Genomic DNA, 27282 nt, shown 5'->3' on the forward strand with positions numbered 1-27282 from the left:
CTATCTTGTCTGACATTAAGTACATCCCTTTGTACTGTAGGGTTTGCTAGAACTAGAGAGACAGAGTGGGGGCCTCTACAACATGGAAGGGACAGAGGCAAGAAAGAAACCCAGACCAAGGACTGGGACTACATTGATAAGATAGCCCCCTCACCAAGCATGGTGGTGTACACCTGTAATCCCAATGACTCAGGAGCTGAGGCAGGAGGATCACAAGTTTAAAGGCAGCCTCAGCAACTTAGTGAGGCCCTAAGTAACTTAGCTAGACTCTGTCTCAAAGAAAAAAAAGGGGGGGAGGGATGTGGCTCAGTGGTTAAGCACCCCTGGATTCAATCCCCAGTACTAAAAAAAACCAGCTTCCTCCTCATTTTTCCTGGGCTGATCCTCTTACCACCATGACACCAGCAGAGGCAGGAAACGTATCAGGGCAACCCCACTCTCCCACTAGCTCCTCAACCACCTTTGCATAGATTCTTTCCATATCTTCACAATGTATTTTTTGACATACAAAACCAAAATTTGCATTTAATATCATTTATTGTGTCAGAACAATGAGGATTTTATGATCCCATTCAAAGTTTGTAAAATTTTTAAAAAGCCTAAGAAAGATACATGACAAATTATTAATACTATTGACCTCTGATGAGGGGACAGTGGGGCTGGACAGGGACACTGGAGAGCAGGATTACTTTTTTTTTTTCTTTATATACTTCCATATTATTTGTATAATTTCTCTCTCTCTCTTTTTTTTTTAACAATAAGTTTTATAAAAAGAGAGAAAACACATTCACTACTTCCCAACCTTGTGCACATTCTTGGGAGAAGATCTGAAAGTCTGGTAAACTCTGTCCTTTCTCCTTGTAAATGCACACGTGTCCCTGGCTCCTAGATCCTGCAGGCACTGCTGCTGCCCCAAAATTTGTTCATAAATTCAGGTGAGCAGCTGTTTAATGGTTCTCCGTGGGATGGCGAGTCAGCATTAAGATCCCCAATGTCCTAGGCACGTAATTAGGAAGAGGAAAAGCTCTACTGAAAATCCCCACATACCAGGAAATAAAAACATGTTCTTTCAGTCATGGGCTCCACCCAGTTCCTGAAAAACAAGCTCATGAGAACCTGAGGCTTTGGTGAGATACAGTCGCACAAAGCAGAGGTGCTCAGAGGTGGACCAGCATGCAGGAAAACTCAGGTAGCTGGATTCTGTCTTCCAGGAGGGGACATGGGAGCCACCACCAAGACAGGAAACACAATACCAGTAACAACAGATCCATGGAACTCTGCCTGAGAGGGCCTGGATCTAAAGTTGTGTGCGCGGAATGATACTGAAGACGCATTTAGTGAAAAATAGTAAATGGCACATTCCTGTTGTTTGTTTTAGGAATATGTGCTCTTATGTGTAAAACATCTAGAAAGATGCAATACAAACCTTCAATGACAATTTCCTCTTAATTCAGAACATCACTTTTCCTTTACACTCTTTTGTAATCCAAATTTTGGCGGGTGGGGAAAGGGGGGCAAAAAATCAAAGTGTTATTTTTGAATTGATGATTTTTATTTCAATTTTCAATATTTTCTGAATAAGTAGGAAGCTTTAAAAGATAGAAGAGGTTCTGGGAAATCGTCCTCAGTATATAAATATGGTACAGCTGAAGGGAACACTTTTGCTCCTCTTAGTTGGAGGGATAGATAGTTGACATTTGCCCCAATCACAAAATGTATACCCAAAAAAGTGCCAAAAAAGCAGAGACGGCAATCCATCAGTTTTACAAAACATCAGTATGCTTGTGGTCAAAAACTGGAGAACACAGGAAAAAATTAAAAGAGCTAATGTTTGGCAACATTATACCTGAATGTTTCTCCTCTTATAGCCTTTAAAATATCTCTCTGTAAGATAAATAATAACTGATGCAGATAAAAGTATTGTGATAATATTAAGAAACAGTCTATCTTGAGAGAAAAATGTTGAAATATTTATGACATATTTATTTCTTTACACAGGGCAGAGGGAGTGGATGGGGGTATAGACACGGAGAACTGGCCATGCTTGAGGGCAACTGGAGCTGGATGAAGGGTTAGTGATTCATCACACAGTTCAGTCCCCTTTTGTATAAATTTCTCCATAATTGAAAGATTTCTTAAGCCCTCCTGATAGTGTTTTTGAATATTAAAAAGTCAAATTTAAAAAAGGATATACTAGGGCTGGGATGAAGCTCAGTGGCAAAGCACTTGCCTCATGCTTGCAAAGTTCTAGGTTGGATCCCTAGTCCCAAAAAAGAAAAGACAAAAAAAAAAAAAAAGAAAGAAAGAAAAAAAAAGAAAAGAAAAAGAACCCCCCCCACCCAAATAAATAAATAAATAAACAAACTAGACCTATTACCAGCCTCCTGGGGTAAAACAGTAGCAGGCAAAAATCTCCTTGAAGACAAAAGCCCTAATACAACCTGGAAGGAAAAGAAAGTTGTTCCAACTGAAGAGGCCCTCCATTGGCCCTGAGTGAAATGCATTAGAATTAACAGCAAGTGTGGTCAGAATGCAGAGCTGCCTCATTAGGGTATGTCTAATGAGTACTTTGAGCTTAAGTTTTACCTCCAGGCTCACACTGTGTTAGCAGCTGTTAGCAGCGAGTACTTTAGAAACTTAAAAGGAGAAACTAAGGAAAGTATTTAGTCTAAATTGCTGCAATATGGGATTCACTGGCCATTGAAAAGTTTGGCCAGTGAGGCCAGTGAAAGGTCACCATATTTTCCAGCTCCTGAATCTTACAATACAACAAGTTTCACAAAGGCAGGAACTTAGCTGCCATCTTCACAGCTGTGTCTCGATACTAAGCATAGATAGATATTCAATCTGCGTATGTTGAAGGAAGGCAGACAGATCAAATTTTTGAAATTGGGACTGGGGTATTTGGCATCAGAGAGACAGACAGTCAATCTGTACAAAAAAAAAAAAATCCTTTTGTCAATAAGGGATCTTGAGGAATAAATAACACGAAAAAGCTTAACTCATTGGAACCAATGGCAGTAGACTGCCACAGCCAGCCATGGCCCCAGAGGCCAGAACCAGCAGCTGGTCACATTTCCAGTCTGCCAATATAACTTAGGATCATGTCATGAATGACTTGAAAAGTAGAAGTCAAGTTACTTCCAACACTTCTTGCAGTGGACCTCTTTTCTCTGACCAGAGGATAGTGGGTGCCCTGGGGTGCCGAGTGCTGGGGCAGAGGGCAACCTATCCATCTTGTAAGCAGAGCTGGTACTTTCAGGAATCTGCACTGGCCAGTCTGACCTGTGTGTCCATCTTAGCAAATTTTTCATCCCAGGTCATTACTCATATTTGACATTGTTTTGCCTTCTTATAACAAAAATGAACGTTAACAGCTGAGCCCAAAGGCCCTTCCACAGCCTGGACAAGAATAGGGAAGAGAAGGCTGCCAGCTCTGCATCCCCAGAGAAATGGAAGCCTTTGACTTATGAGAAAAGTTATTATTATTTTTTTAATTTTCTGACAGTCTCACAGATTAAATAGAGACCACTCTCTAATCAACAGCCCCAGAGTAAAAGGAAAGAATATCTGGGGGGAAAAAAAATCAGGAACTGCTTTTCTGGAACCTAAGGGTATATAGGACATGCCTTAGGTAACCCTGACTGATAAAATGTAAATATATCTCCTAAGCAGCTTTAGCCTGATAAGACAGAGTATGCAAGTTGATGTTCCCAGGGCTACATGGCAGAGTTACAGACCTGCCTTAGGATCGCAAATTCACTCTGTACCAGCTGGGTGGCTCTGTGCAACATTAGTTACTTCTCTGAACTTCAGAAAAATTGAAAAAGAGTTGTGTAGTCGAGTCAGTTTACACACAATATTCCCAGTTCCTTTTCAATGTTCATGGGAGTGTGGGTGGAAGGCTGAATGGGGGTGGGGGCCACTGGGGGCAGCCAACATAGCCCTGATCTGATTTGAAATCAAGCCCCTGCACTAGTGGGATGCATTATGGCTTTACAAACATATTATTTGAAGAAAGAGTTCCACAGCTAAAATAATTTGGAAAAACAATGAGGGGCTGGGGATGTGGCTCAAGTGGTGGCGCGCTTGCCTGGCATGCGTGCGGCCCGGGTTCGATCCTCAGTACCACATACAAAGATGTTGTGTCCGCCGAGAACTAAAAAATAAAAAATGTTAATAAATTCTCTCTCTCTCTCTCTCTCTCTCTCTCTCTCTTAAAAAAAAAAAAAGAAAATCTCTTCCCTTCCTTAAAAAAAAAAAAAAACAATGAGTCTCAGCTAATATTTCCATTTGCTCGCAGAGGAAACTGAGGCCCCTAGAGATGGCATGACCTGCCAGAGCTCTGCAGTGGTGGTGAGGAAACCAGGACTAGAAGCCCAGGCCTTGTCCCATCCTCCAGGGTTGTTATCGCTGAGAGGCACCAGAGTCCCTGCACACTGTCACAGAGGGCAGCCCCAGCCCCATCTGCAGCCCTGAATCATGGCAGCACACTCCCTCACCTGGCAACAGTCTGGATGTTGTATAAACAGTCACGCCAAGGATAAGAACCAGAGAGCTTATTCATCCAGGGCTTTTAAAGGAAAGGGACTCTAAAACCTGATAGCCAAGGTTTCTTCCTGTGAAACATTTTACTGGCTACAAAATTCCCCACTCTATGTCCATATGCACACATCTGCTCTCCCTCATTCGGTTTTCAAAGGTCTGGAAAGGGCTTCTTTAAAAACATCAGGTCACTGAAGGACACTTAAATGCTGGATATTAATAACTATTTAAAATATTGTCTGCTTCAAGCTATTCTATCAATTTGCAAAAGCCTTCATGACAAGTACACAATCAGTTCAAATAAGATTCCCTGAAATTCAGCTATGCATTAGATCCTGATTCAACACATCTGTGTTGGCATAGGTTCTGTCTCTTATTTATTTGTGTGTGTGTGTGTGTGTGTGTGTGTGTGTGTGTGTGTGTGAGGGCAGGGTCGGGGGAATGGGGATACCTGTACAAACATGGAAACACCGTGCCAATGGATCTGGATAGTAATGTGGAAACAGACATTCTCAAATTTCTTAGAAAATTATAGATTTTATAGCTTCAAATTATCTACTATCCATTTTAATTCTATTGTTCAACAATTTTATAAATAATTCCATATTTATCACTTTTTCAACATGAAATTTGTACTTGCAAACTAATTAGCATCCCTTCTCCCACATTACCAATGATTTTTTTTTTGAAGAAAATGCCTGTTTATTGAGGAACAGCTCTGCATATTTATAGAGCCGGGGGTGGTTAGACAGATATGACAGTTTAAAAGGTTGAAGGGGTGCTTTCTAATTGATGGGTAAGGATTATGTGAGCCAGCAGGGCTAGTCTGATTGGTGGGTAAGGATCATGTGAGCCAGCAGGGCTTACTATTGGACAGCTCTTCTTAGGGGATGGGGAAGTTCTTTGGAGCCAGGGCAACTCCCAACATTTCCCCCTCTTTGTTATTAAATGAGAGTGGGCATTGACTCATTCTGGCTGTTTCCTGCTGAGATGGGGTAGTGTGGGAGAATCAGAGAGGAGGGAAGTAAGGAGCCCCCCCCCCCCAGGAGGGCAGAGAGGACTGGTATAACTTCAAGAACCAGATCAAGGAAGGTTCCTTGCCATCACAGATCCATGATGATGTCAGTCCATTCGGCATAGGTCTCGACTGGAGGTATCATCAGTAGCCAGGAGTTTTAATTCCCCATTTGGGAGGTTCTTCACAATCAGTCGCAACATGGCACCAGGTTCCTCTGTTCTGATTCTAGCACCTCCGGACAGCGACTGCCCACGACAACTTTCACTCTGCTGCCGTGGGAGCTGCCATCTTGAGCAAGCCGGAACAAAGTGACCAGTGATTCTTAATATACAATTAAGAGCCCACAGCTAATTCATCTAAGCTGTTCATACAATTTAAGGTAATTGTATCATACAAAGAAATTTGTTAGAGGTTGAACAGAGTCCTCAAAAGAGAAAAGTTGATGTTCTAGGCCTCAATGCCCTCAAAATTTGACTTTATTTGGAAACAGGGTCCGGCTGGGGATATAGCTCAGTTGGTAGAGTGCTTGCCTCATATGCTCAAGGCTCTGGGTTCAATTCCCAGTGCAAAAAAAAAAAAAAAAAAAAAAAAACAGGAGACAGAGTCAAGTGAGTCCTTACAGTGGGTCCTAACCCATTTTTACTGCTATCATTACTAAAAGGGCAAATTTTACACACAGGGACAGATGTGTGCACAGGGAGAACTCCATGTGCCACATGAAGAGTACAGTGATGCAGCCACAAGCCAAGGACTGCAGAAGGCACCAGAAGCTACAGGAGGCAAAGAAAGACTCTTTTCTTGAGCCGCCAGAGTACAGACCTGCCAACACCTTGATCCCAGATTTCTAGTGTCCAGAATCATGAGGAAATAAACTTCTACTGTTCAAGTCCTACAGTTTGAAATGCTTTGTTTTGGCAGCCCTAGGATATTACCACAAAATTCATTCAACACAATCAACAGTCATTCATTGGGCTCCTACTTGGAGCGAGAAAGGGAGCTAGGTTCTGGGGAGAAAGAATAAAAAGATACTGCTCATCGCTCTGCATGTGTCTATAAACAAGTGAATGTCATATACAAATATTTCAGAAATACAAATCTGTAGATATGTGGAGTTCTGAGCAGCAGATGGCTATGTGCCATGCGAGGGGGGCAGCCTGAAGGCTGGAGTTTGATGGAGGGATAGTCACTGAAGCAAGGGGAAGGTCTCTGTGGGGAAGTTGATTCTTGAAGGACAGGGGAGTCTTGGGTAAAGTGAGAGCTGGCTGGGAAGAGACTGCAGACACGGGCAGGGATCATCAGAGGTTCAGAGGAAGAAGGAGATTCCAGTTGCTTGGGAAGTTCTTTAACAGCAGAGAAAAACGACCAGATGTCTTCTAATGTGTCCACCTATACCCTGTTGAATATTCTGCCTAGAACCTTCTGGGAATCTGTTCATATAAAATGAAATATATTTAATACTGAAATAATAGCAATATACCAATAAAACACTGGCATTTTGTAAAAAAGAAAGAAAGAAAGAAAGGAAGGAAGGAAGGAAGGAAGGAAGGAAGGAAGGAAGGAAGGAAGGAAGGAAGGAAGGAAGGAATCATCAAAACAAGCATGGCCACACACTAGGACAGGGCCCAGGCTGCAGAGCTGGTATGTGGGGTAGGCATCTTTCCAAGAGAAGCCAGCTCCAAACTATGCTGGGAGGTTAGGTGCATGCAGAAAGAGGAGGCATATGGATGGAGGGATGCTCAGATTCACGGAATAGGATGGAATGACATCAAAAAGAAGGTAGAAGGCATGAGCCACATGGCCCCCAAGGAAGGAGGAGAGGCAGGGAAGCAGCATGGGGGTGAGGGGGTGGGAGGATGACTCCAGGGGGGTAACAAGGAGGACAGCAAAGGCCAAGGCCACTGGGTTTGGCCTTCAAGGGAAGAGATCTGACATGTCATCACTGCCTCTCCAATCCACCTTACAAGCCAGTCACTGTGGTGGCTACTTTGCTTGTATTAACTCATTGACTGTGGAGCCAGGTGTTGTCACTCCTGCTCTGAAGATAAGGAAGCTCTGTGTGTGGGTGTGCACCTGTGACCAGCAGAAAGCAGGCTCCAGCAGTTGAAGTCTCTGAAGAGAAGGACTGAAAGGAGCAGGCAGCCAGGCATCTGCCTTAGGGATAGGAATCCTTCCAGTATATCTCATGATCCCACAAATCCATAAAAAGGCACTGACTCTGTTGTAATTGCCTCCAGCAGGCTCCGAACACACCTTCACACAGCTGGGCAAAATGTACCATCTGCAACACACCTGCATTTTGAGTAATTCCTCTTCCCATGACTGGAGAACAGGGACAGAAGAATACCCAGCAGGCAGTGGCATCTATGCCTGACCAACCACCCCATGGCATCCCAGTTACTCTAAATACACTAAGTGTTTTCCAGGATGGTGTTGAAGAATAAAGCTCAGCCCACCCTCAGCCAGCTGTAGCTCTAACAGGCACTGGAAATCCTTTGTGAAACTTTAGGTTATTAGGAGTCAATCAGGCTACTGACCTCTTCCCACTTCCATATCCAAGGTAGCACCAATCTCCTGGCCTTTGACAACCACAGTTCCCCTTTCAAAGGAACCAAGTTATCTGATCAGGGAGGGTCATCCAGGGTTTTGGGTACTTTGCAATTTTGTGGGTTCCAGGGAGGGGCAGTCATATTAGAACCACATCAGAAGAAGTGGCCCCTCCAAAGTACCCTTGTGGGTGCGTGGACTCTGGCTCTCAGTGATTCAAGCTCAGGAACCTGTCCAGCACATGATGATGAAACCACTCAGAACAGCCCCAACAGAACCTTCAGGTGCTGCCACCACCCAAGGACTTCAGTCCTAGAGAAACCTCCAGCCCCACCCTCCTCCTCTCTATCCCAGTTCTTCTACAATGAGTCACCAGTGTGTGACAGGTACTCAGACTGCACACCCGGTCTCCCTAGTATAAGAGGCATCGTGGTGCATATACTGCCCCAGTGATTTCTGTCCTGAGCTCCTCTGCACCTTGGAGCTCCTAAGCACCCACAGTAGGATCTGGGAACGGAAGAGGAAGGGAGACTAGGAGGACTCTGACCCCCACCAAAGCCACTTTTGCCTGGTTTATATATGAGGGTTCAATATATAACATATTTATTTTTTAAAAAAGTCTACTGCTTTAACAAATTTAAAAAGCATTACTCAAGACAAATAAGCAAATGGGTACACAACCCGATTAAAAATACCACTTGACATGGCTAAACACATGCCTCCTTCCTTGGGATCACCTGATTTGTCTTCAGTAGTGACAGCCCCTCCAGGACATCTACCACCCCAGTTTCAGCACTCAGAAACCCTTTATGAACATCTCCCCAGGCATGCAGCTTGGGTCCAAAGACAACAGACCAAATTCTCAACTCTTTTACCACGCATACAGGCGTAGCCACCAAGGCCCTTATCCTGTCACTCGGCCCACTTGGGCCTCTCATTTAAACCCATATAAATATGGTTATGTCATACTAGACAAATGTGCCATAAATATTCACTGGAGGAAAAAAAATAGCCTATTCAACAAATGGTGCTGGGAAAACTGGAAATCCATATGTAGCAAAATGAAATTAAACCTCTATCTCTCACCCTGAACAAAATCAACTCAAAGTGAATCAAAGACCTAGGCACTAGGACAGAAACCCTAAGCCTAATAGAAAAAAAAAAAAAAAGTAGGCTCAAATCTTCACCATGTCGGCCTAGGATCTGAATTCCTTAACAAGACTCCTAAAGTGCAAGAAGTAAAATCAAGAATCAATAAATTAGATGGATTCAAATTAAAAAGCTTCTTTTCAGCAAAGGAAACAACCAATAATGTGAGAACAGAGCCTCCAGATTGGGAGAAAATCTTTATCACTTGAACCTCCAATAAAGCATTAATCTCTAGGGTATATAAAGAATTTAAAAAACGTAACACCCCCCCCAAAATACAAATAACCCAATCAATAAATGGCCTAAGGAACTAAACAGATACTTCACAGAAGAAGTAATACAATCAATCAACAAATATATGAAAAAGTGTTCAACATCTCTACAAATTAGAGAAATGCAAATCAAAACTACATTAAGATTTCATCTCACTCCTGTCAGAATGGCAATCATCAAAGTACAGACAACAATATGGAGATTCCTCAAAAACTGGGAATGGAACCATCATTTGACCCAGCTATCCACTCCTCGGTTTATACCCAAAGGATTTAAAATTAGCATACTACAGTAATGCAGCCATATTAATGCTGATAGAAGCTCAATTCATAATATTAAACTATGGAACCATGCTAGGTGTCCTTCAATAGATGAATAGATAAAGAAAATGTATATATATTCAATGGAATATTACTCAGCTTTAAAGAAGAATAAAATTATGGCATTTGCCAGTAAATAGATGGAGTTGGAGAATATCATGCTAAGCAAAATAAGCCAGTCCCGGGGCTGGGATTGTGTCTCAGTGGTAGAGTGCTCGCCTAGCACAGGCGAGACCCGGGTTCGATCCTCAGCACCACATAAAAATAAAGGCATTGTGTTGTGTTCATCTATACCTAAAAAATAAATATTTAAAAAAAATAAGCCAGTCCCAAAAAAACCAAAAGCCAAATGTTTTCTCTAATATGTGGATGGTAATTCACAATAAGGCAGGGGCCACTAGAGAAGAATAGCATTACCTTAGATTAGATAGAAGGAAATGAAGGGAGGGAAGGGGAGGGGAGGGAATGGGAGAGGAGGGGATGTGGGGATAGGAAGGATAGAACAAAACAGACATTATTACTGTATGTATATATGTGACTGCATGACCAATATGATTCTATATCATGTACACTCAGAAAAATGAGAAATTATATCCCATCTATGTATGATACATCAAAGTGCATAAATTTATTCTACTGTCAAGTATAAGTGATTAAAACAAAATTTTTAAAAGTATTCTAAGCAGTCATTGTGCCTGAAACCATCAGCTATAAAAGGGACATACAGGGAGAAGAGCAGTGTGGAGGCAGAAGGCCTCATCCAATCCTGGTCATCTCAAGGCACCAGTAGCCAAGCTGACCCTTCCCACTCTCTTTGTGGTTATAAGTTTTTTGATCCCAAAATTTTTTTTTTGTTCTTCTCAGTTATACATGACAGAGAGTGTAGTTTGGCAAATTATACATACATAGAGTATAACTTATTCTATTTAGGATCCCACTCTTGTGGTTGTACATGATGTGGAGTTACCCTGGCTGTGAATACAAATACAAGGCTAGGAAAGTTATGACCAATTAATTCTATTCTTTCCTATTCCCCTCCCCATCCCTTCCCTTTGTTTCCCTTTATCTAATCCAGTGGATTTCTATTATTCCCCTCCCCAACCTCCCTTGTGACCCAAAACTGTTTTTTATGGTAAATGTTCAAAGAACTTTCAGAGAAGCTTAATGAATTCTTCAACAACATAACCATAGTACCATTATCACAAATAAGAAAATGACCATTTACTCAATGATAGCTAATATATTAGATATTATTTATATTAAAAATTATTTAAGTTATCTCAATATGTCTTTTATAAATTTTTTTATCCAAGATCTAATCAAGGTTCACAAATTACATTTCACGTTAGGTCTTTCAAGTCTCTCTTATCTACTACCAAGTCTCATCTTTTAAAAAATATCATTGAATCTATGGAGAGGCACAAACCACTTGTTTTGTAAACTGTTTCACATTTGGGATTTTGCTTCCTTGTTTTAATTCAGTTAGACAAGTTTGGCAAGACTAGTACACAGGTAATAGTGTACTTCCTCAGAAAGCACATAACCTGGCCTGTCTCCTATTAGATCACTCAGTTGAAATGCTGACTGCCCAGTTGCTCCACTGTAAGGTACGCTGACCCTGTAGAATCAGTAAGTCATCTTTCAAGGTAACATTTTTAGACCACATGAATATCCTATTCCACAATTATCTTTCATCAACTAGTTTTTGCATCCACTTATGAACATCTCTGCCGGTTACAAAATGGAGATTTTCCTAAATTAATTAGCTAGCATTCTATAAAAAGGCCCCTTTCCTCTCCTCAACACTCTCTCTTTCTAATTATCAAAATGTACCTATATATTTTGATACATTATAAACTATATCTATTCAATGTGTTATAACCCTTATCCAAAATGCTTGGGACCAAAAGTGTTTCAGATTTTGGAGTTTTTGAATTTGGGGATATTTGCAAAGACTTTACCAGCTGAGCATCCCTACTCCAAAATTTTGAAATCTGAAATGCTCCAAAATCCAAAGCATTTTGATTGTCATGTTAGTGTTCCAAAAGTTCTAGATTTTGGAGCATTTGGAAGTGCAGGTTTTCAGATCAGACCTATTCCACCTGTACTGTCATTATTCTTTGTGATGCTCCATCTGTTACCATTTGATCAGACAGGGCCCTTTCAAGTGAGCTCCTACATCCTTTTCCAGGACTTCACTCATCTCTGAGTGCTACCCTGCTTTCTAACTGGGTGCCCCAGGCCCACCTTGCCCTTTCCCTGCTTCTCCCTGGAGAAGCCATTTTTCTAGATCTTTCTAATGGGACCCTTCTTTGTGAGCACATCAGCAAGTTTATATTCTCTCACTTTTCTCTACCTTTTCTTTCCTCTCCACTTCCTTTCCCAGTCCTTCGTCATCTGCACTGGCATGGGAAGCACTTTGTCCTTCATAGGAAGTGGGAGGAGAGGGATGTCAGAGGAGGGAAGGGGATATGGGGACCTCCAGTAAACTTAAGGACATTATTAACCAAACTACTCACCAATCAATGAGAAGCTTCATTTTCTATTGTTTACTACATTATTGGTTAATGCCAAAGCAAGGCTTGTACTTCAAGATGCTTCTATCTCATGATTCCATTTTGGAAACTTACATCATTTTTGTTTTGTTATATTTATATGAAACATGCACAAGGACTACCTAATCTCTGGCACTTTTATCCCCTCCTTTTGTTTTATTTGTCTTCATTAGCACTCGCGATTTCTTAAACTCTATAAGATATATGTAGAGTTTATAAACTCTATATCTTATATATATTTATTTATTTTCATTCTTGTCTCACTAGTATATAAGTTCTGTGGATGACACATATTTTTTTGTCTATTTTGCTGTCTACTACTATACTCCTAATGCATAGAATAAATAGTGCCTGGAATTCAATAGGGGCCCCATAATTGCTTGTGAATGAGTAAAATAGCTTGGCCAATGTGTTAGACAGCCTTTTGGTTGCTGCAACCAAAATACCTGACAAGACCAACATAAAGGAGGAAAAGTTTACTTTGGGCTCGTGGTTTCAGAGCATTTCAGATTTCAAAATTTTGTCAGAACACCATGGAGGAAGGGTGGCAGCAGAGGAGAGCTGCTCACCTCCTGGTGGCTGGAAAGCAGAGACAGAGGGAGGAGCTGGGGGCAAGATATAATTCCCAATAGGGTGCTCCCAATGACCCACCTCTTCAAGCCACACCTCACCTAACTACAATTACTACCCAGTATAATAATAAATATAATTATGAATCTATCAAATGAGATAATCCCTGATTACATTACTAAACACTTATACTCTAATCATTTCACCTCCTACATCAACACAGGAACTTTTGGAAATCTCATATGAGAACTATAATAGCCAGGAACACTGGCTAAGGTAAATACAACCTCTCATTTAGTCTTTAAGCCTGCACTTCAATGTCCCTGCCAAGTATTCAATTATTCCCTTCTCTGTGTTCCCAAAGCCCTTTCTATGTTGCTGGATCTGAATACTTGAAATATCACATCATTGTTTATTTATGTCTGTTTCACCTGAGAAACTGTGAGTTCCTCTAAGGCAAAGACAAGGTCACACTTATCTTCACAGTCCCAGCACTTAGCACAGGAGTTGCTGGCACATGAGTGTTTACCATTTAGAGCAGGACTCCTCCTGCATCTAGTCAAGGTGTCCCTTCTGCCACCAGAGCAGCCTGCTGGGCTTTTCCTCCATGCCTGAGCCTGAACTGGGTTCCCAGATAGCTACTCCCAGCTCCTGAGAAAGTCTCTGGCTGGGCAGCAGCTCACAAAGGACCCTTTGACTGAACCGCACTGGGCTGTTTCAGGAAAAAACCATGTTCCCTGCCACAGCACCTGTCACTAAGGCCAGTGTCCCTATAGTTCCAAGGCAACACAGGGCCACAGTGTTCGCCAAGAAATAAGAGCAGGGGCAGAGCAGGAGCAGAACACTGGCAGAGCCACCAGGGAGAGCAGGCTGGCTTCTGGGAGGCAGGCGGGCAGGTCAAGGGGGGCTTTATATCAGCAGAGTAGCAGATGCACAGCTCTGAGAACTGCCTGGGGACGGGAGGAGAGTGGGTTAAACAGAACAAGTCCAGGACTGTTGAAGATTGGCCTCAAAGATGGCTCACCTGCTCTCTTCTCTCAATCTTCTTTTCAGTTTGCTCTGAAACTGGACTTTCGGGTGGCACAGTTAACCGCAGTCTGCAGACATTTGCCTGGAAGAGGTGGAGAGGAGAGGCAAGTTAGGGACCAGCGTTTGAGGCAGAAAGAGCAAGGTGACCTTGGGCTTCTCACAGCCTGTTTCCACTTGGCAATGGGGGCTGCTGTACCAATCACACAGAAGGCTGAGAGGGGAAGGCCAGCCTCTGTCTGGCCCGGCACAGGCACACACCAGCCTGCTGCTCAAAACAAGGAAACCACTGATTGTCTTCGGAAATTTCAAACATTTTTAAACAGCTCAGGTTCCATAACAATATGTATAAAAAGATCTCAGTTCATAAGTATAGGCCAACATGCAGCTAGAGGAAGAGAAGACAAAATACACACAGTGGTTCTCTCTAAATTAGAAGATTTCAGGTGACCAGGGTAGGAGGGTGCTTTCTAACCAACTATATATTTAATTATTTTACAACAGAGATATATATGCTTGATCACATCTTTTTAAAGTCTATTTACCTATGTTCATAGTAGTATTATTCACAAGAGCCAAAAGGATTTTGTTTATCAAATGGATAAACAATATGAGGTACATACGAACAATGGAATATTATTCAGCCCTAGGAAGAAAGGAAATTCTGACACATGCTACAACAGTATGCTAAGTAAATAAGTCAGTTACAAAAGGACAAATGTTGCATGATTCTACGTATGTGAAGTACTCAGAGTGTTCAAAGTCACAGAGAAAGAAAGCAGCATGATACCGGGCACAGCAGTGCATGCCGGTAATCCCAGCAGCTAGGGAGGCTGAGGCAGGAGGATCAGGAGTTCAAAGCAGCATTAGCAAAAGTAAGGTGCTAAGCAACTTAGTGAGACCCTGTCTCTAAATAAAATACAAAATAGAGCCACAACGTGTGGCTCAGTGGTCAAGTGTCCCTGAGTTCAATTCCCGGTACCCACCCCAACCCCTCCAAAAAAAAGAAAGCAGCATGGTATCTTCCAGGTGCTAAGGTGATGGGGGAATTAGGGAGTTGTGTTTATTGGGTAGAGTTTCAGTTTGGGAAGATGAGAAGGATTCTGTGGGTGGATAGTGGTAATGTTTATACAACACTGCGAATGCACTTAATGTCACTGGACTATACACTTAGAAATGGTTAAGACAGCAAATGTGATGCTTTGAGTATTTTACAATTAAAAAAAAAACTAATAAAACCAAAGCTGCCCATGTTTGCTGAATACAGATCTAAAGAAAGAGCATTAGATGGAAAGGCATAGGAGACTAAAACATAAGATTATAAGTTGATAAAACACCTGACTCCTTCATTGGCTATACCACCATGAATATTTGTCCCTAATCACTGAGCATCTTCTCAGTTTATTAAAGGCTGCCAACAGAGTTCACTGAAACATTGGAATAAAGGTTCCTACGTGATTTTTTAAAAGCCTAAGGCTGGGCTGTAGTTCAGTGATAGATCACTTGCTTAGTATGCACAAAGCCCTGGGTTCAATCCTCATTACTGAAAAAAAAAAAAAAAAACAAGTCTAAATTGCACTGTTTCTCTTAAAATAAAACAAAGCATTATACCATTCCTGGAGAGAAATTACGACATATGCAATCTATCAATATTCTATTGATAAGGACAAACCACTGAGCAAAGTCATTTCTCTGCCTACTAGGACAGAAAATATACAACCACAATCTGTAGTGTGAATGAGGCATTAACTATAATAACAGCTAACCACAGTCTCCACTTACTGCATGCCAAGCACCTGTAAGCATCTTCCCTCCACTTATTCATGTGATCCTCACCATGACCCCATGGCAACAGGTCCTCCCACTAGCCCTACTTTGCAGTGAGGAAATCAAGTCCCTGAGGGGCCTCATGGCCTGGAAATGGCAGAGCTGAGATTTGAACCCAGGCAGTCTCCAGAATCTGTGCTCTTAGCCCTCAGATTCACCACCTACTACATCCCTGAAACGCCATATGGGCTCAACTCATGGGAGGGCCACTTGTCCCAATACTGTTTGAACTGTGTCTCCCACACTTCATACATTAAGTCCTAATCCTAGTATGGTAAGAATATAAACCTACTTAGAGATGTGGTTTTTATAATGGTACTCAAGTAAAAAAATGAGATCAAGGGTTACACTAAATCAAAATGATTAGTGTCCTTATCAAAATGGGAAATGTGGAGGTACATACACTTGCAGGGAAAATGGCTTGTGAACTTAAGATGGTTATCTACAAGCCAAGGACATAGGCCTAGGACAAAATCACTCCTTCATGGCCCTCAGAAGGAATCTACCCTACTGACACCCTGATTTTGGACTTCTAGCCTCCAGGACTGTTAGACAAAAAATTTATATTGTTTAAGTCACTGGGTTTGTAGTGATTTTCATGGAAACCCTGGAGAGCATCCTCTACCCTTTCTTGGCCCAACCTGGTTAGCTGGGTCACAGATCTGCACCGCTCAACAGGCAGCCTCTGAGCAAAACACCCTGCAGACTGGAAGCCCGGATTTGGGTGGGATTGCAAGAGACCTTTCAGATCCAACCTGCCCACCTATGAAGGCATCCCACATTCAGAAATGTACCTGAAAGGTGGGGCCCCAGCCTGTGGGAATCATTTTGCATGAGCAAGTGAAAGAATCCGAGCTTGAGACCCAAGTTAGTACTTCCACATATGCCATCACCTCTCCAAGATGTCACATCTTTCTACCAGGCATTTTCAAATTTCTGATGCTGAGTTTACACGTTCTGCGGAATTTCTACCTAACCAGCCTGGGATTTTCCTTGAACTACAGCAAAGTTGCCCTTTCTAGATAATTCTCCTATCCCCTGAGACCTGTTCTGTATGGACTAAACAACCCCAGTTCTGTAAGATGTGGTTTCGAGACCTCTTTCCCTCCTCACTCTCTTCATCCCCCAATGTCTTCAGGGTGAGATATGGCCTGACAACCAGGGCTATCAATGGCTCTAATGTGGCCAACCTTGCAACCAGCCTTCAGAGCACACTACCAGACCTATGGTCAAAAAGAAACACAGCCATTCCGCCAGCTCCTTCTCTTTCCTGAGAGAACTATGCAAAGGCACTGATGGAAATCTGGGTCCTCTGGAGAAGGGTAACCCTCTCACTCCAGGCCACTTGGTAACATTAAATCCAGTCTGGCACATGCACAAACATTAGGTATAACCCACCCTGGGTGGCAATCCAAATCCACCATATTCAGCAATCTTCTCTGATAGGCTGGGTCTAATCCATGGCATAATTCCGCAGAGGAAATGAGGTACTTCCCCCTGCACCACATCCCATGCACACACGTATGTACTTGCACATATACATGTATACACAAGTACACACAGATTCCAACATGAACTAGTCCTGTGACTATGGACAAGTTAGTTATATCTCCATATCTCAAAGGTAAAATGAGATATACTAGGACCTAGCATATAGTAAACCTCTATGAATGTTAGATATTTTTATTATTATCTAAATACTATCATTGTCCTAGAAATCTATATTCTCCAAAATGAAACAGACCTATTTGGCTTCACTACCCTGCTTTCCATGAAAATAACAATTTATTCAGTGGGTTGGGGACATTAGCACTGTAAGTGATGCCTTTTGATTGCCTGATTACCCTAGAGGGGTAATCCCTGATGGCCATAATTTTCAGGAAGGCGCTTTATGAATCCAATCACCCAAGAGTGAGATAGCCCCTCCCCCTGGTTGAGCTCATTCTTCATCTGCTACCACAGAACTTTGATATTCCTCAACATACTTCCTACACAGTGCGCAGGTACCTTTTGTGAATCGAGTTCTCACACTGAACCATGTGTATGCTGGGGTGTGGAAACCCAAAGGGTAAAACACAATGCATAAAACAAAACGAACCTGTAAAATAAAACATTTGGCTTCAAAGATACCTGGCAGTTGCAGCAGGTGCTTGAAGCTGCACCCCAGGGCCCTGTGTGGGGAGGTTACTATTGTCAATAGAGGTGCTTTGATGGAAACATTAAAGAGCACAACTATTCTTTAATAAATGCTGACCCACTGACTGTACAGAAGCAATTTAAACTCAGCTGGGAACAGGATCACATACACACCTTCTACATTGTCACAGGGAAAAAGAAAGCTGCAGAACAAAATGTTAAGAATAACCTCATTTTTGTTATATAAATATACACTGATGATTTGTATAGACTTAAAGGAAAAAAAATCTTTAAGGAAACACAGCCAACTGTTGATGCTGTTTATCTCCCCAAAAATGGGGTTTCTGTATTGTTCAAACAACTGTTTGAATTATAAGTTTTTAAACAGTAGTAGTAGTAGTAATATAATAATAATAATAATAATAATAATAATAATAATAATAATAATAAAAAAGATGGAAAGAGAATGTGCCAAAGAGACCAAGACAGATAGACCAATCCTCCCTAAATCCACAGAATAGTTCCAGTGACAGCAAAAATAACAATCTAGAGGTCTAGATGGTACTCTGAATTCCTAACAGAAGCACTAAGGAAAGTGAACCCTGAACCCCTCCCTGCTAGGCTGACCTGGCACAGTCCACCTCCCTCTACTCATTCACCTCTAGCAATCTCCCCACAGGAAAATCCCCTGATCAAGATCAAGGCCCTGTAGCTTATCTCTGGGCATTTTATGATGCTGATCACCCTGGTTTCCTGAAACTCAGATACACAACTCCCAGAGCCGACCCAGGCTAAGCAATACCTGAAAGGCAGAGGTTCTCACAGCAGCTGGCTCAACCCTTGAGTTCTGAACAATGCAGAGAATTGCTTCTTACTTATTCTGAATACCACTGCTATTGGACTAACCATCCCTGGAACCAACATCCATTCCAGTGCATCAAAGCAGGAAACTGGACACAGCCTATTTCATTACTCAATCACTGAGCACCCATTAATTGTAAAATACCTTTTTAAGAGATATAAGGGTGCCATGTTACCATGTTGATAAAGAAACTGCTGTGCCCAAGGAGCTTATAATCTAGAAACACCCTCAACAAGGTAATAAAGAACAGTTGTCCTGCCTAATACTGCAAGCTTAATGGCTAACGCATGGTTAAACTGCACTTCCTGAGTTTCTTCTGGGTTCTGACACCTACCAGTGATAAAACCTCTGGAAAGATACTTAATCTTCAGGGCTTCTGTTACCTTATTGTACAATATAACAAACAATATTGTACTCTTTTAAGATTGTTGTGAAGATTAAATTAACTAATATGGGTAAAGAGCTTAGAATAGTTTCTGGTACATATTAAGGGCTCTCTAAGTGTTCTTGATTATCATGGGAATAGAGGACAACCCTAATCTTAAGTGGAGGTAGGATTATGGAAACAAAAGTGCCTAGAAATGACACTTGAACTGGGTATAGAAGGCCAAAAAGAACTTTGCAGATCAGTGAGGTCTGAAGAATCCATCATCATCATGAGAGACAACTATCAGGCAGGCAAGGTGTTCCAGACTGGCTGAAGATATACACAGCTGTTGGCATGTTCCAAAGATGATAATGGGGCCTTCAACCTGAGCTAGATAGGAAAGAAAAATGAACAAATACATAGGGACCAAACTCTGACAATCAGGCCCCAGTTAGAAGACAATAGAGTCACTGAAATCTTTGGAGGAAGAAACTAACATTCAAATCTGGGTTCATTTCAATAATTAAACCAATAGTCACTGAGTACCTCCTACATTCCCTGCACTATGAAATGGAAGGAAAGGAAAATGTAGGGGGAGATATCAAGCAAACTTTGTACCATAATGGTTTTTTGAGCCCCTATAGTACTTAGCAAAGTATCAATACATAATGGGTGTTTGTTCAATGAATGTTTTGTTTGTTGGGGTGGGGGGCTTTTGTTATTATTATTTTGCTTTGCTTTGCTTTGGTTGAAATAAAACAAAGAAAGCTAGCTACACCTGAAACTCCCTGGGGATTCTTCTACTTAATTGCAAGCCACTCTCCTGGGAGGGACAGCAGGAGAGGGGCAGATAGCATCCAGGCCTCCAGTAGAAGAAAAGATACAACCAAGCCCTTGTTCACAACTCCAGGCACCTAGGGACCTCAGTGGGCCCCCGGAGCCTTGTTTCTCACCCCCTTTTTTAAAAAAATTTATTAGTTGTTCAAAACATTACATAGTTCTTGACATATATATTTCATACATTTGATTCAAGTGGATTATGAACTCCTATTTTTACCCCGTATACAGATTGCAGAATCACATCGGTTACACATCCACTTTTTTACATACTGCCATACTAGTGTCTGTTGTATTCTGTTGCCTTTCCTATCCTCTACTATCCCCCCTCCCCTCCCCTCTCCTCCCATCTTCTCTCTCTACCCCATCTACTGTAACTCATTTCTCCCCCTTGTTTTTTTCCCTTTCCCCTCACTTCCTCTTGAATGTAATTTTGTATAACAATGAGGGTCTCCTTCTATTTCCATGCAATTTCCCTTCTCTCTTCCTTTCCCTCCCACCTCTCATCCCTGTTTAATGCTAATCTTCTTCTCATGCCCTTTATGGAGGCAGAAATTCCTCACTTAGGGGTATTCTGGGGATCCCCATATCATGATGCTCTCAGCCTCTGGTACCTGGGCTCACCCAAGAGGGGAAAAATCTATCTCAAATAAGAAGGGGTAGAGAAGATGACCCAGGGAATTGACAGGGACTTGCTAATCAGTTTACAGAGATGGATTTCCCTAAGGAAATTAGCCAAATGCATTTGCGTTTCTCTCAGGCCTGGTCCACTCTGACTGAGTCTCTGCCCAACTTCCCCTGACAACAGAAGGTATGGCCTCTGTGGATGTAGCTGGGGAACCCACCCCACACTCTGCTTAGCACAATTTATCCAATCTTTGGCACCTGCAGGCCAAGCTGTGTGGGGCCTGGAGCATGCCCCATCTAGATTAGGCCTCTCAGGTCTGCTGTGTCCCTGAACTTGTAGCTTGATTATCTGCCTCAGGGTGGGGCAAACTTTCTCTGCAAAGTGCCAGATAAGAAATATTCAGGTTTTTCAGGCCACTGTAAAAAACCATTCCTAATTCAGAGGCATACAGAACAGTAGAGGATCTCCCCCTTCTACTTCCTGGGACACTTTTCCAGGTGGTATGGTGTCCTAGAGCCCCTCTTTCCCATGTCAGAGAAAATTTCATCAATAGGAGGACAGTAACCTCTCCTCCCCACTCTCTCTGGCTCCTTCTGTACCAGGCACACAATGTACCCAAAATGTCAAAATCCAGAGAGAAAGCACAGGTGAGATAAAGACACAAAAAATACCAGTGTGTCTTGGAGTGCTTTGACTCCCTGTCCCTGCCCCCACCACCTTGTCCTCCATTTTACAAAGCCCAAGGGACACCTTTCTAGAATACTGTCCCTAGCATAAACCAGGAAAGCTTTCAGGGAGAAGTGATTCTTACAGAAATAGAAGTATTCTTATAGAAATAGTCTTATCCCAGGCTCAAGGAAACCTCCTTAAAAATGCAAATGTTCTTCTCTACTTTCAGAGGTTCCCCTGAATTGGCTTAGGGTGAGGCCAGGACAGAGCTCTCTTAAGTTTCCTGGTGATTCCACACAGAACCAGGGTTGAGAACCACTGACTTAACCAAAGAATGAAACTCCAACTGTGCTACAGGATGAAACAACTAAAATATTTGGAGGCTTTCCCAGAACTGTCAAATCCTCACCTGGACTAGCATTCCCATCCACTCAGTCACCTGTTTCCTGCCCAGGTGGACTGGCTTTATCCCAAGGCTTCTCTTCCTGTGTTTCCATTTGCCAACTGGACACTAAGTGTGGCTTCTTTAGGACCCTGGGGATTCCTCTATATAAGCATCTATTCCATCAGGCCTGAGGAGGAAGAGTCCCTAAGACTTGTCTTCAAGTAGTTAACCACAGGGGAAATAAGCAATGGTGAGGTACATAAGCCATGGGAAGGAAGAATCAGGGCAGACTTCCTGGAGGGGATGATCCTCATCAGAGGAAAGCATGAGGAAAAACAAAGAGGCAAGGAACAGCACTGAAGCTCAGAGAATGACAATTAATCTGGAATGCCTGGGACTACGTGGGCAAAGTATGGGAGTATAGAAAAAAACAGCCAACGGCCAGGTTGGAGGGCCCAGATGCTACACTAAGAAGTTGGAACTTTTTCCTGGTAGTACCAAGGAGATTCTTGAAGCAAAGGAATCAGGTGACTGGATTATGAATTTTTGAAAGATTACTCTGACCATAAAGAATGAATAAAAGTCAGTAGCAGTGTGATTGACACTTAGGAAATACCACTCATCTGAAGTGGGAAAAGGGGTAGACCCTGATATAGTAGTCTACTCTGTGTTGGAAAAGCACTGCAGCCATTTTAAGATCATAATGTGGCTAATCACTGGAAGTATTTGGGTTGAAGCATTTCAATACATTTCTCTAATCAGCCCTAGATCCACAGCTCCTTGAATGGAATTGGATAACAATTGTTGGGGCTTACTGACTTGAAAGAGTTTCCCAAGTGACTAGAAGCATGGTAGTGACACCAGCCTCCAGGTCCCCTGCTCAGATATGGATGCACAGTATAAAAACAACAGGGACCTCACATGCAACCCTTCTGCAGTGCTTTGGAGATAAGAAACACAGGTCAGAATCCCCCATAATCTTTACAGAGCAACCGTGGTATCTCTATAAATCAAGTTTCCTTAAGAATTTCAAGTCTGGCCTGGCATGCTGGCTGGCACACACCAATAATCCCAGGGCCTTGGGAGGTTAAGGCAGGAGGATCAGTGATAAGTGTCCTTGATTCAATTCCTAGTACCCCCCACCCCGCCAAAAAAAAAAGAGAATCTCAAATTTGTTCATCCTACACTAAACACAGCAAGATGGAAAAACGAAAGCACAGAAGTTGGTTGGGTTTTATTTTTTATTTTTCTGAACCTACAACTATCATTTTTTTAGTGACTAAGGCTTTGGGGATAATCCCTAAGGATGCTATCTATCAAAACTACACATCTTGGTCTGTCAGGAGCTGACTCAGAAGGACTGTGGTGAGAAGCCAGCATGTTTTCTGTACAGCAGGACCCACCTCTCTTCTCCCTGTGGATGCTGCAGACAGCTTCCTTCCACCAGTTGCTGAGATTCCACAACATCCAGTGTTCCTTCCTCAGAGCCCACAGAAGGATACAGAGCTTACATTGGCAGATGTTTTTGTGGACTGGGAAAAAGAAGTGAGGTAACACCTATCTGACCCAAGGGAATTCTTCATTTTGAGCTATCAAACAGAAATGGGACATTAGAGACTAGTGCATTAGCCAGGGAGTAAAGACTATCAGCCCATTCTGGTTTTAAACATAGGAAGCCTCTGCCAAGGCAGAGGCAGGCTAGGAAACAATCCTCTCCTATGGCCTTGTTGGGGTTTGTTTTGGTTTGAATTTTATGTGCCATTGAGGAGCCATGATACCAGCAAACCCAGCCAACAGTCTCTTATTATCAGCAGAACACAGTGCCACATAAAACCCTTGACAGGTCTAGCATCTCACACCACCCTAGCCAAACAGCTTAGCCAAAAGTACTGGGGTACATAAAACAACAAGTACTTTCCACCCCAAGCTCACAACCTGGCCATGCAACTGACCTTTCATTTCAAAGGCTCACACAGCAAGATTAACTTTCATTTACAAAATTCCTTTCAAAATCATTTAGTAATGTCAATATATTAAAAAATGTTTCCCCCACTCCCCAAGGTCATCATTCTAGCTGTGGTTATTCTCCAAACAATTTATCTCCCTGCTGTTGCCATAGATAAAACTATTTTTAGAGCACAACTGGTTTGAAGGCTTTTTTTTTTTTAATTTCACAACTCCTGTTGTTTGGCATCCATAAATGCTTCTCAGGATTTTGCTTATCAGCTAACAGAAATTAGTCTTCCCACCTTCCCCCCCCCCCCCGCCTCCCATGAGAGATGATCTTAGGAAGGAAGTGCAATTGCAGGTGGCAGTCACTGAACAAAGGATAACTGGTGACAGGCTGGTCTCCCACACTGCCCCTGGCAGCTGACTCAGAGAACTGAACTCCTGCTCAGTGTCAGCTGTCACCACGGATGGCTGGAATGACTGGACCAACATAGCCTGGTTCCCCACAGACACTAACTCGATGAGCTCTTTGGATGAAACAGAAGATTTATTTTAATGGCTAATATGTTCCTGCCAAAGACCATCACTTAGGTACCATTGGGTGAAATGAAAGAATGATATAGGCTTTACCAAAAATTTTCAACTTCGGAAATACTTTTCATAATTATTTGTTTAGCCTGCAATTTTATTTTCAAGACATCCTGTTTTTGTTTCCCTAAAAATAAATTAAAAATAAATGTTTTTGTCCCAAGGCAGGTCCAATATGCCATTGTTGTACACCATAAGTCAAATATTCCATTTAGACAAATGCTACCATTCCTCCATGCAGTATCCCAATATTGTCAGCTGCCCTACAAATTCCTACTCACACAGCAAGACTAAACTCAGACATCACCTGCAGTAAGAGGCCTCCCTCAGGTGCCTCAGGAGGAACTGTGCCTTTTAGCTTCACAGAACTTTGAAAATACTTCACCACACTACACAATTAATGCTTTGATAATTTCATGATAGCAGTTTATGACAAAATCTGCCTCCATAGGTAGAATGGATCCCATTGATCAGCACTGTACCACAGTTCCCCCCACACACACACACACACAAACACAGCACTTGTGAAATTTGCAAAACCAATGGCAGAGTTGGAAATGATAAAGATATGGCGAACACTAGAACTTTTTGATATCCTCTTTCCAAAACAAGTACCAGGATGCCTAGTATAGCCCTGCATAGTCTGATTCAGATCCTTGAGACCTCCAGTCCAAAGTCTTATACAGTCTTATTCAAAAGGCAAAGCACTCTCAAAAATGTTCACAATGTACCAGATACCAAAGCACTTATAACTAAAGAGATACTCAAAAGAAAATACTGGGGAAAATGTCATTGGGTATACGGTATACAAACTAATCACATTTATGTATCTACCTACAATATCATTTTAGCTACCCCAACCAGTCCTGATCCCTGGAGGGGAAATGGACCTCAGCTGGGCTCAGGAGTATCTTTTCAGTGATTTCTATTCTCTCCCAATCAAAATTTTGTTCCAAATTGACAAATATTTCCAAAGAAATATGGCAAATATCCACCTTGAAGTAAGGCCAGGCCTGTGGCTGGAAACCCCTTAGGATCTAATATGACTCTTGAAGTTAATGATTGGACAACTAGAGTTCTGTCAACCTATATGAACACAAACATAAACACACACACACACACACACACACACACACACACACACACTCAAAACCCATCACTTGGCCCAACCCAATCGTAACACACACACATCTTCTACAGCTAATGAAAGACAACTCATAAGGTGATATAACCACCACCAATTGGTTGAGGTATATAAAAGTAGATAAGCATGTCTACAAGACTAGCAAACAGAGGTACCAAAGTGGCTTCTAGTTTGGACTTAAGCACTCATTCAGATAAACTTGGGGAAACATTATTCAGCAAGTTTCAATCACAGTGAAGAGATGTCAAGTAATAAGCAATGAATATCATGATGAAAGAATAAGCCACAAACCAAACCTCTAACAATTTGCTCTGAGATCCTGATTTTGGAAAAAATGCAGAATGTGAAAGATGCATATGCCTAGCCATTCTTCAAAGAGCATCTACAGAGGTGGGAAAGGATATAACAAAGATTGCAGAGAAACAGGCTTCTAAATAAAACCCTCCCTGAGGATGTTGACCAAGGACCACCTCTGCTGCCACTGTGTTAGTATTTAAGCTAGAAAGAAAAAAGTGGCTTGCATAAACTAACCTCCCATACAACTGGGCTCCTGGGCAGCCAGCTGCTAATCCCTGATTTGCAAAGAGGCACCCACTTTGGCTAAACCCACTCCAGAATCAGTATTATTCTGTCACACTGAACACAAGTGACACCTACTTACTTCTAATCAATGGAAGAAGGAAAGTTTGGGTTTAAAATACCATCTTACTTGTGGGCCTCAGAGTAGAGATACTACAGAAATGTCTCCCTTGCTTTTTTAAACTGGTGCCACCAATAAGTTTGGCTTGACAGAAGAGACAGGAAGGAGAGGAAAACTCTGGGAATTCCAGAAAGTCTCCCAAGACCTCTTTTCCAGCTGGTGAGGCATCCCTTGGGCGTCAAGTGGGAAGGTCACAACCAGCGCTGGGACTGACGGGAAAGTTGAGCCCAGGGTGGGTGTCAAGGCCAAGGGCTGGCTCCCGTGCTACCTCAAACGCAGATACCTACAGAAGTGGCAGGGGAATGAGACCACCGGGGCCACCTCCCCAGCTACTCACCCTCCTGCTGGGCGTCCCGGGCGCTCTGGAGCTGCCGCCAGAGAGCAGGGTGACGGTGGACGTGGAACGCAGCATCCTGCAGCGGTTGTCGGCGTTGGGCTGGGCACCCGAGCTGCTCCGGGGCAGAATAAGTGTGCTGGGCGCGCCCTTCGCGGGGGTGGCTCCGGGGCCACTTGCTGCTCCAGCTTCGGCTCGGCGGGAGACGGAGGGGGCGGGGCCTGGACTGGGGGAGGGGCAGGGGCGGGGCAGGGGCCGGGCCAGGCCGCGGGGCGGGGCCCTAGCGAGCTTGCCCAACAGGTCCTGCTGCATTTTCTCCCTAGTGCTCAGACCCTGCCAAAGTTGAGCGCTGTCCTTTCCCGTGTCGCTTTATTCTGACCCGGGGAGTAAAGAGCCCTCGATATTTGGGAGGCCTAGACTCTCTGTCTTCTGAGGAGTCGAGCTCCGCCTGCACTTTCAACCTCAGGACTCATTGCATAGGTCCCACACCCACCCCTAGCTATTTCCCCCACCCAACCCCCAGCCACACCCGGGGATCCCTGGGACCATCACCCTATCATTTATTAAGTATTTATTGAGTGCCTATCCTAGCAGTCAGCACAATCGACTGACATCGTGGAGTTTGCAATCTGGTGGGGTCCCCGGAAAGATAAAGAGATGACAGGTGTGGGTGCTAAGGTAGAAGAGGGTACACGGGGAACTATGAGAGTACACAACCAATCTTAGGAGCCAGGAAAAGCCTCCCAGAGGAAGTGACTAAGCTAGAAAGCAAGTAGGAGTAAGCCAGACATAGTGTCCATCACAACTGCTCATATTTATTCAATGATTACTGTGCAACCAGCTGACAAGTACTTT

The 27282-nt window shown here is 42.8% G+C and overlaps 1 protein-coding gene across 2 annotated transcripts in view; it reads right to left on the minus strand.

Moving 5' to 3' along the window:
- MYZAP (myocardial zonula adherens protein) overlaps positions 1–26618 on the minus strand; it is an 87899-nt gene extending 61281 nt beyond the window's left edge. For both annotated transcript variants that reach the window (XM_081291722.1, XM_081291723.1), the window contains exons 1-2: positions 26431–26618; positions 13999–14085 (exon numbers count right to left, since the gene is read on the minus strand). In XM_081291722.1, the coding sequence (XP_081147848.1) occupies positions 13999–14085; positions 26431–26505 (162 nt within the window). In that variant the 5' untranslated portion in view covers positions 26506–26618. The remainder of the gene's footprint in view (positions 1–13998; positions 14086–26430) is intronic.
- Between the last annotated feature and the right edge of the window lie 664 nt (positions 26619–27282).

Source organism: Spermophilus citellus (assembly GCF_964194105.1).
Source record: "Spermophilus citellus genome assembly, chromosome: 4".
NCBI lineage: Eukaryota > Metazoa > Chordata > Mammalia > Rodentia > Sciuridae > Spermophilus > Spermophilus citellus.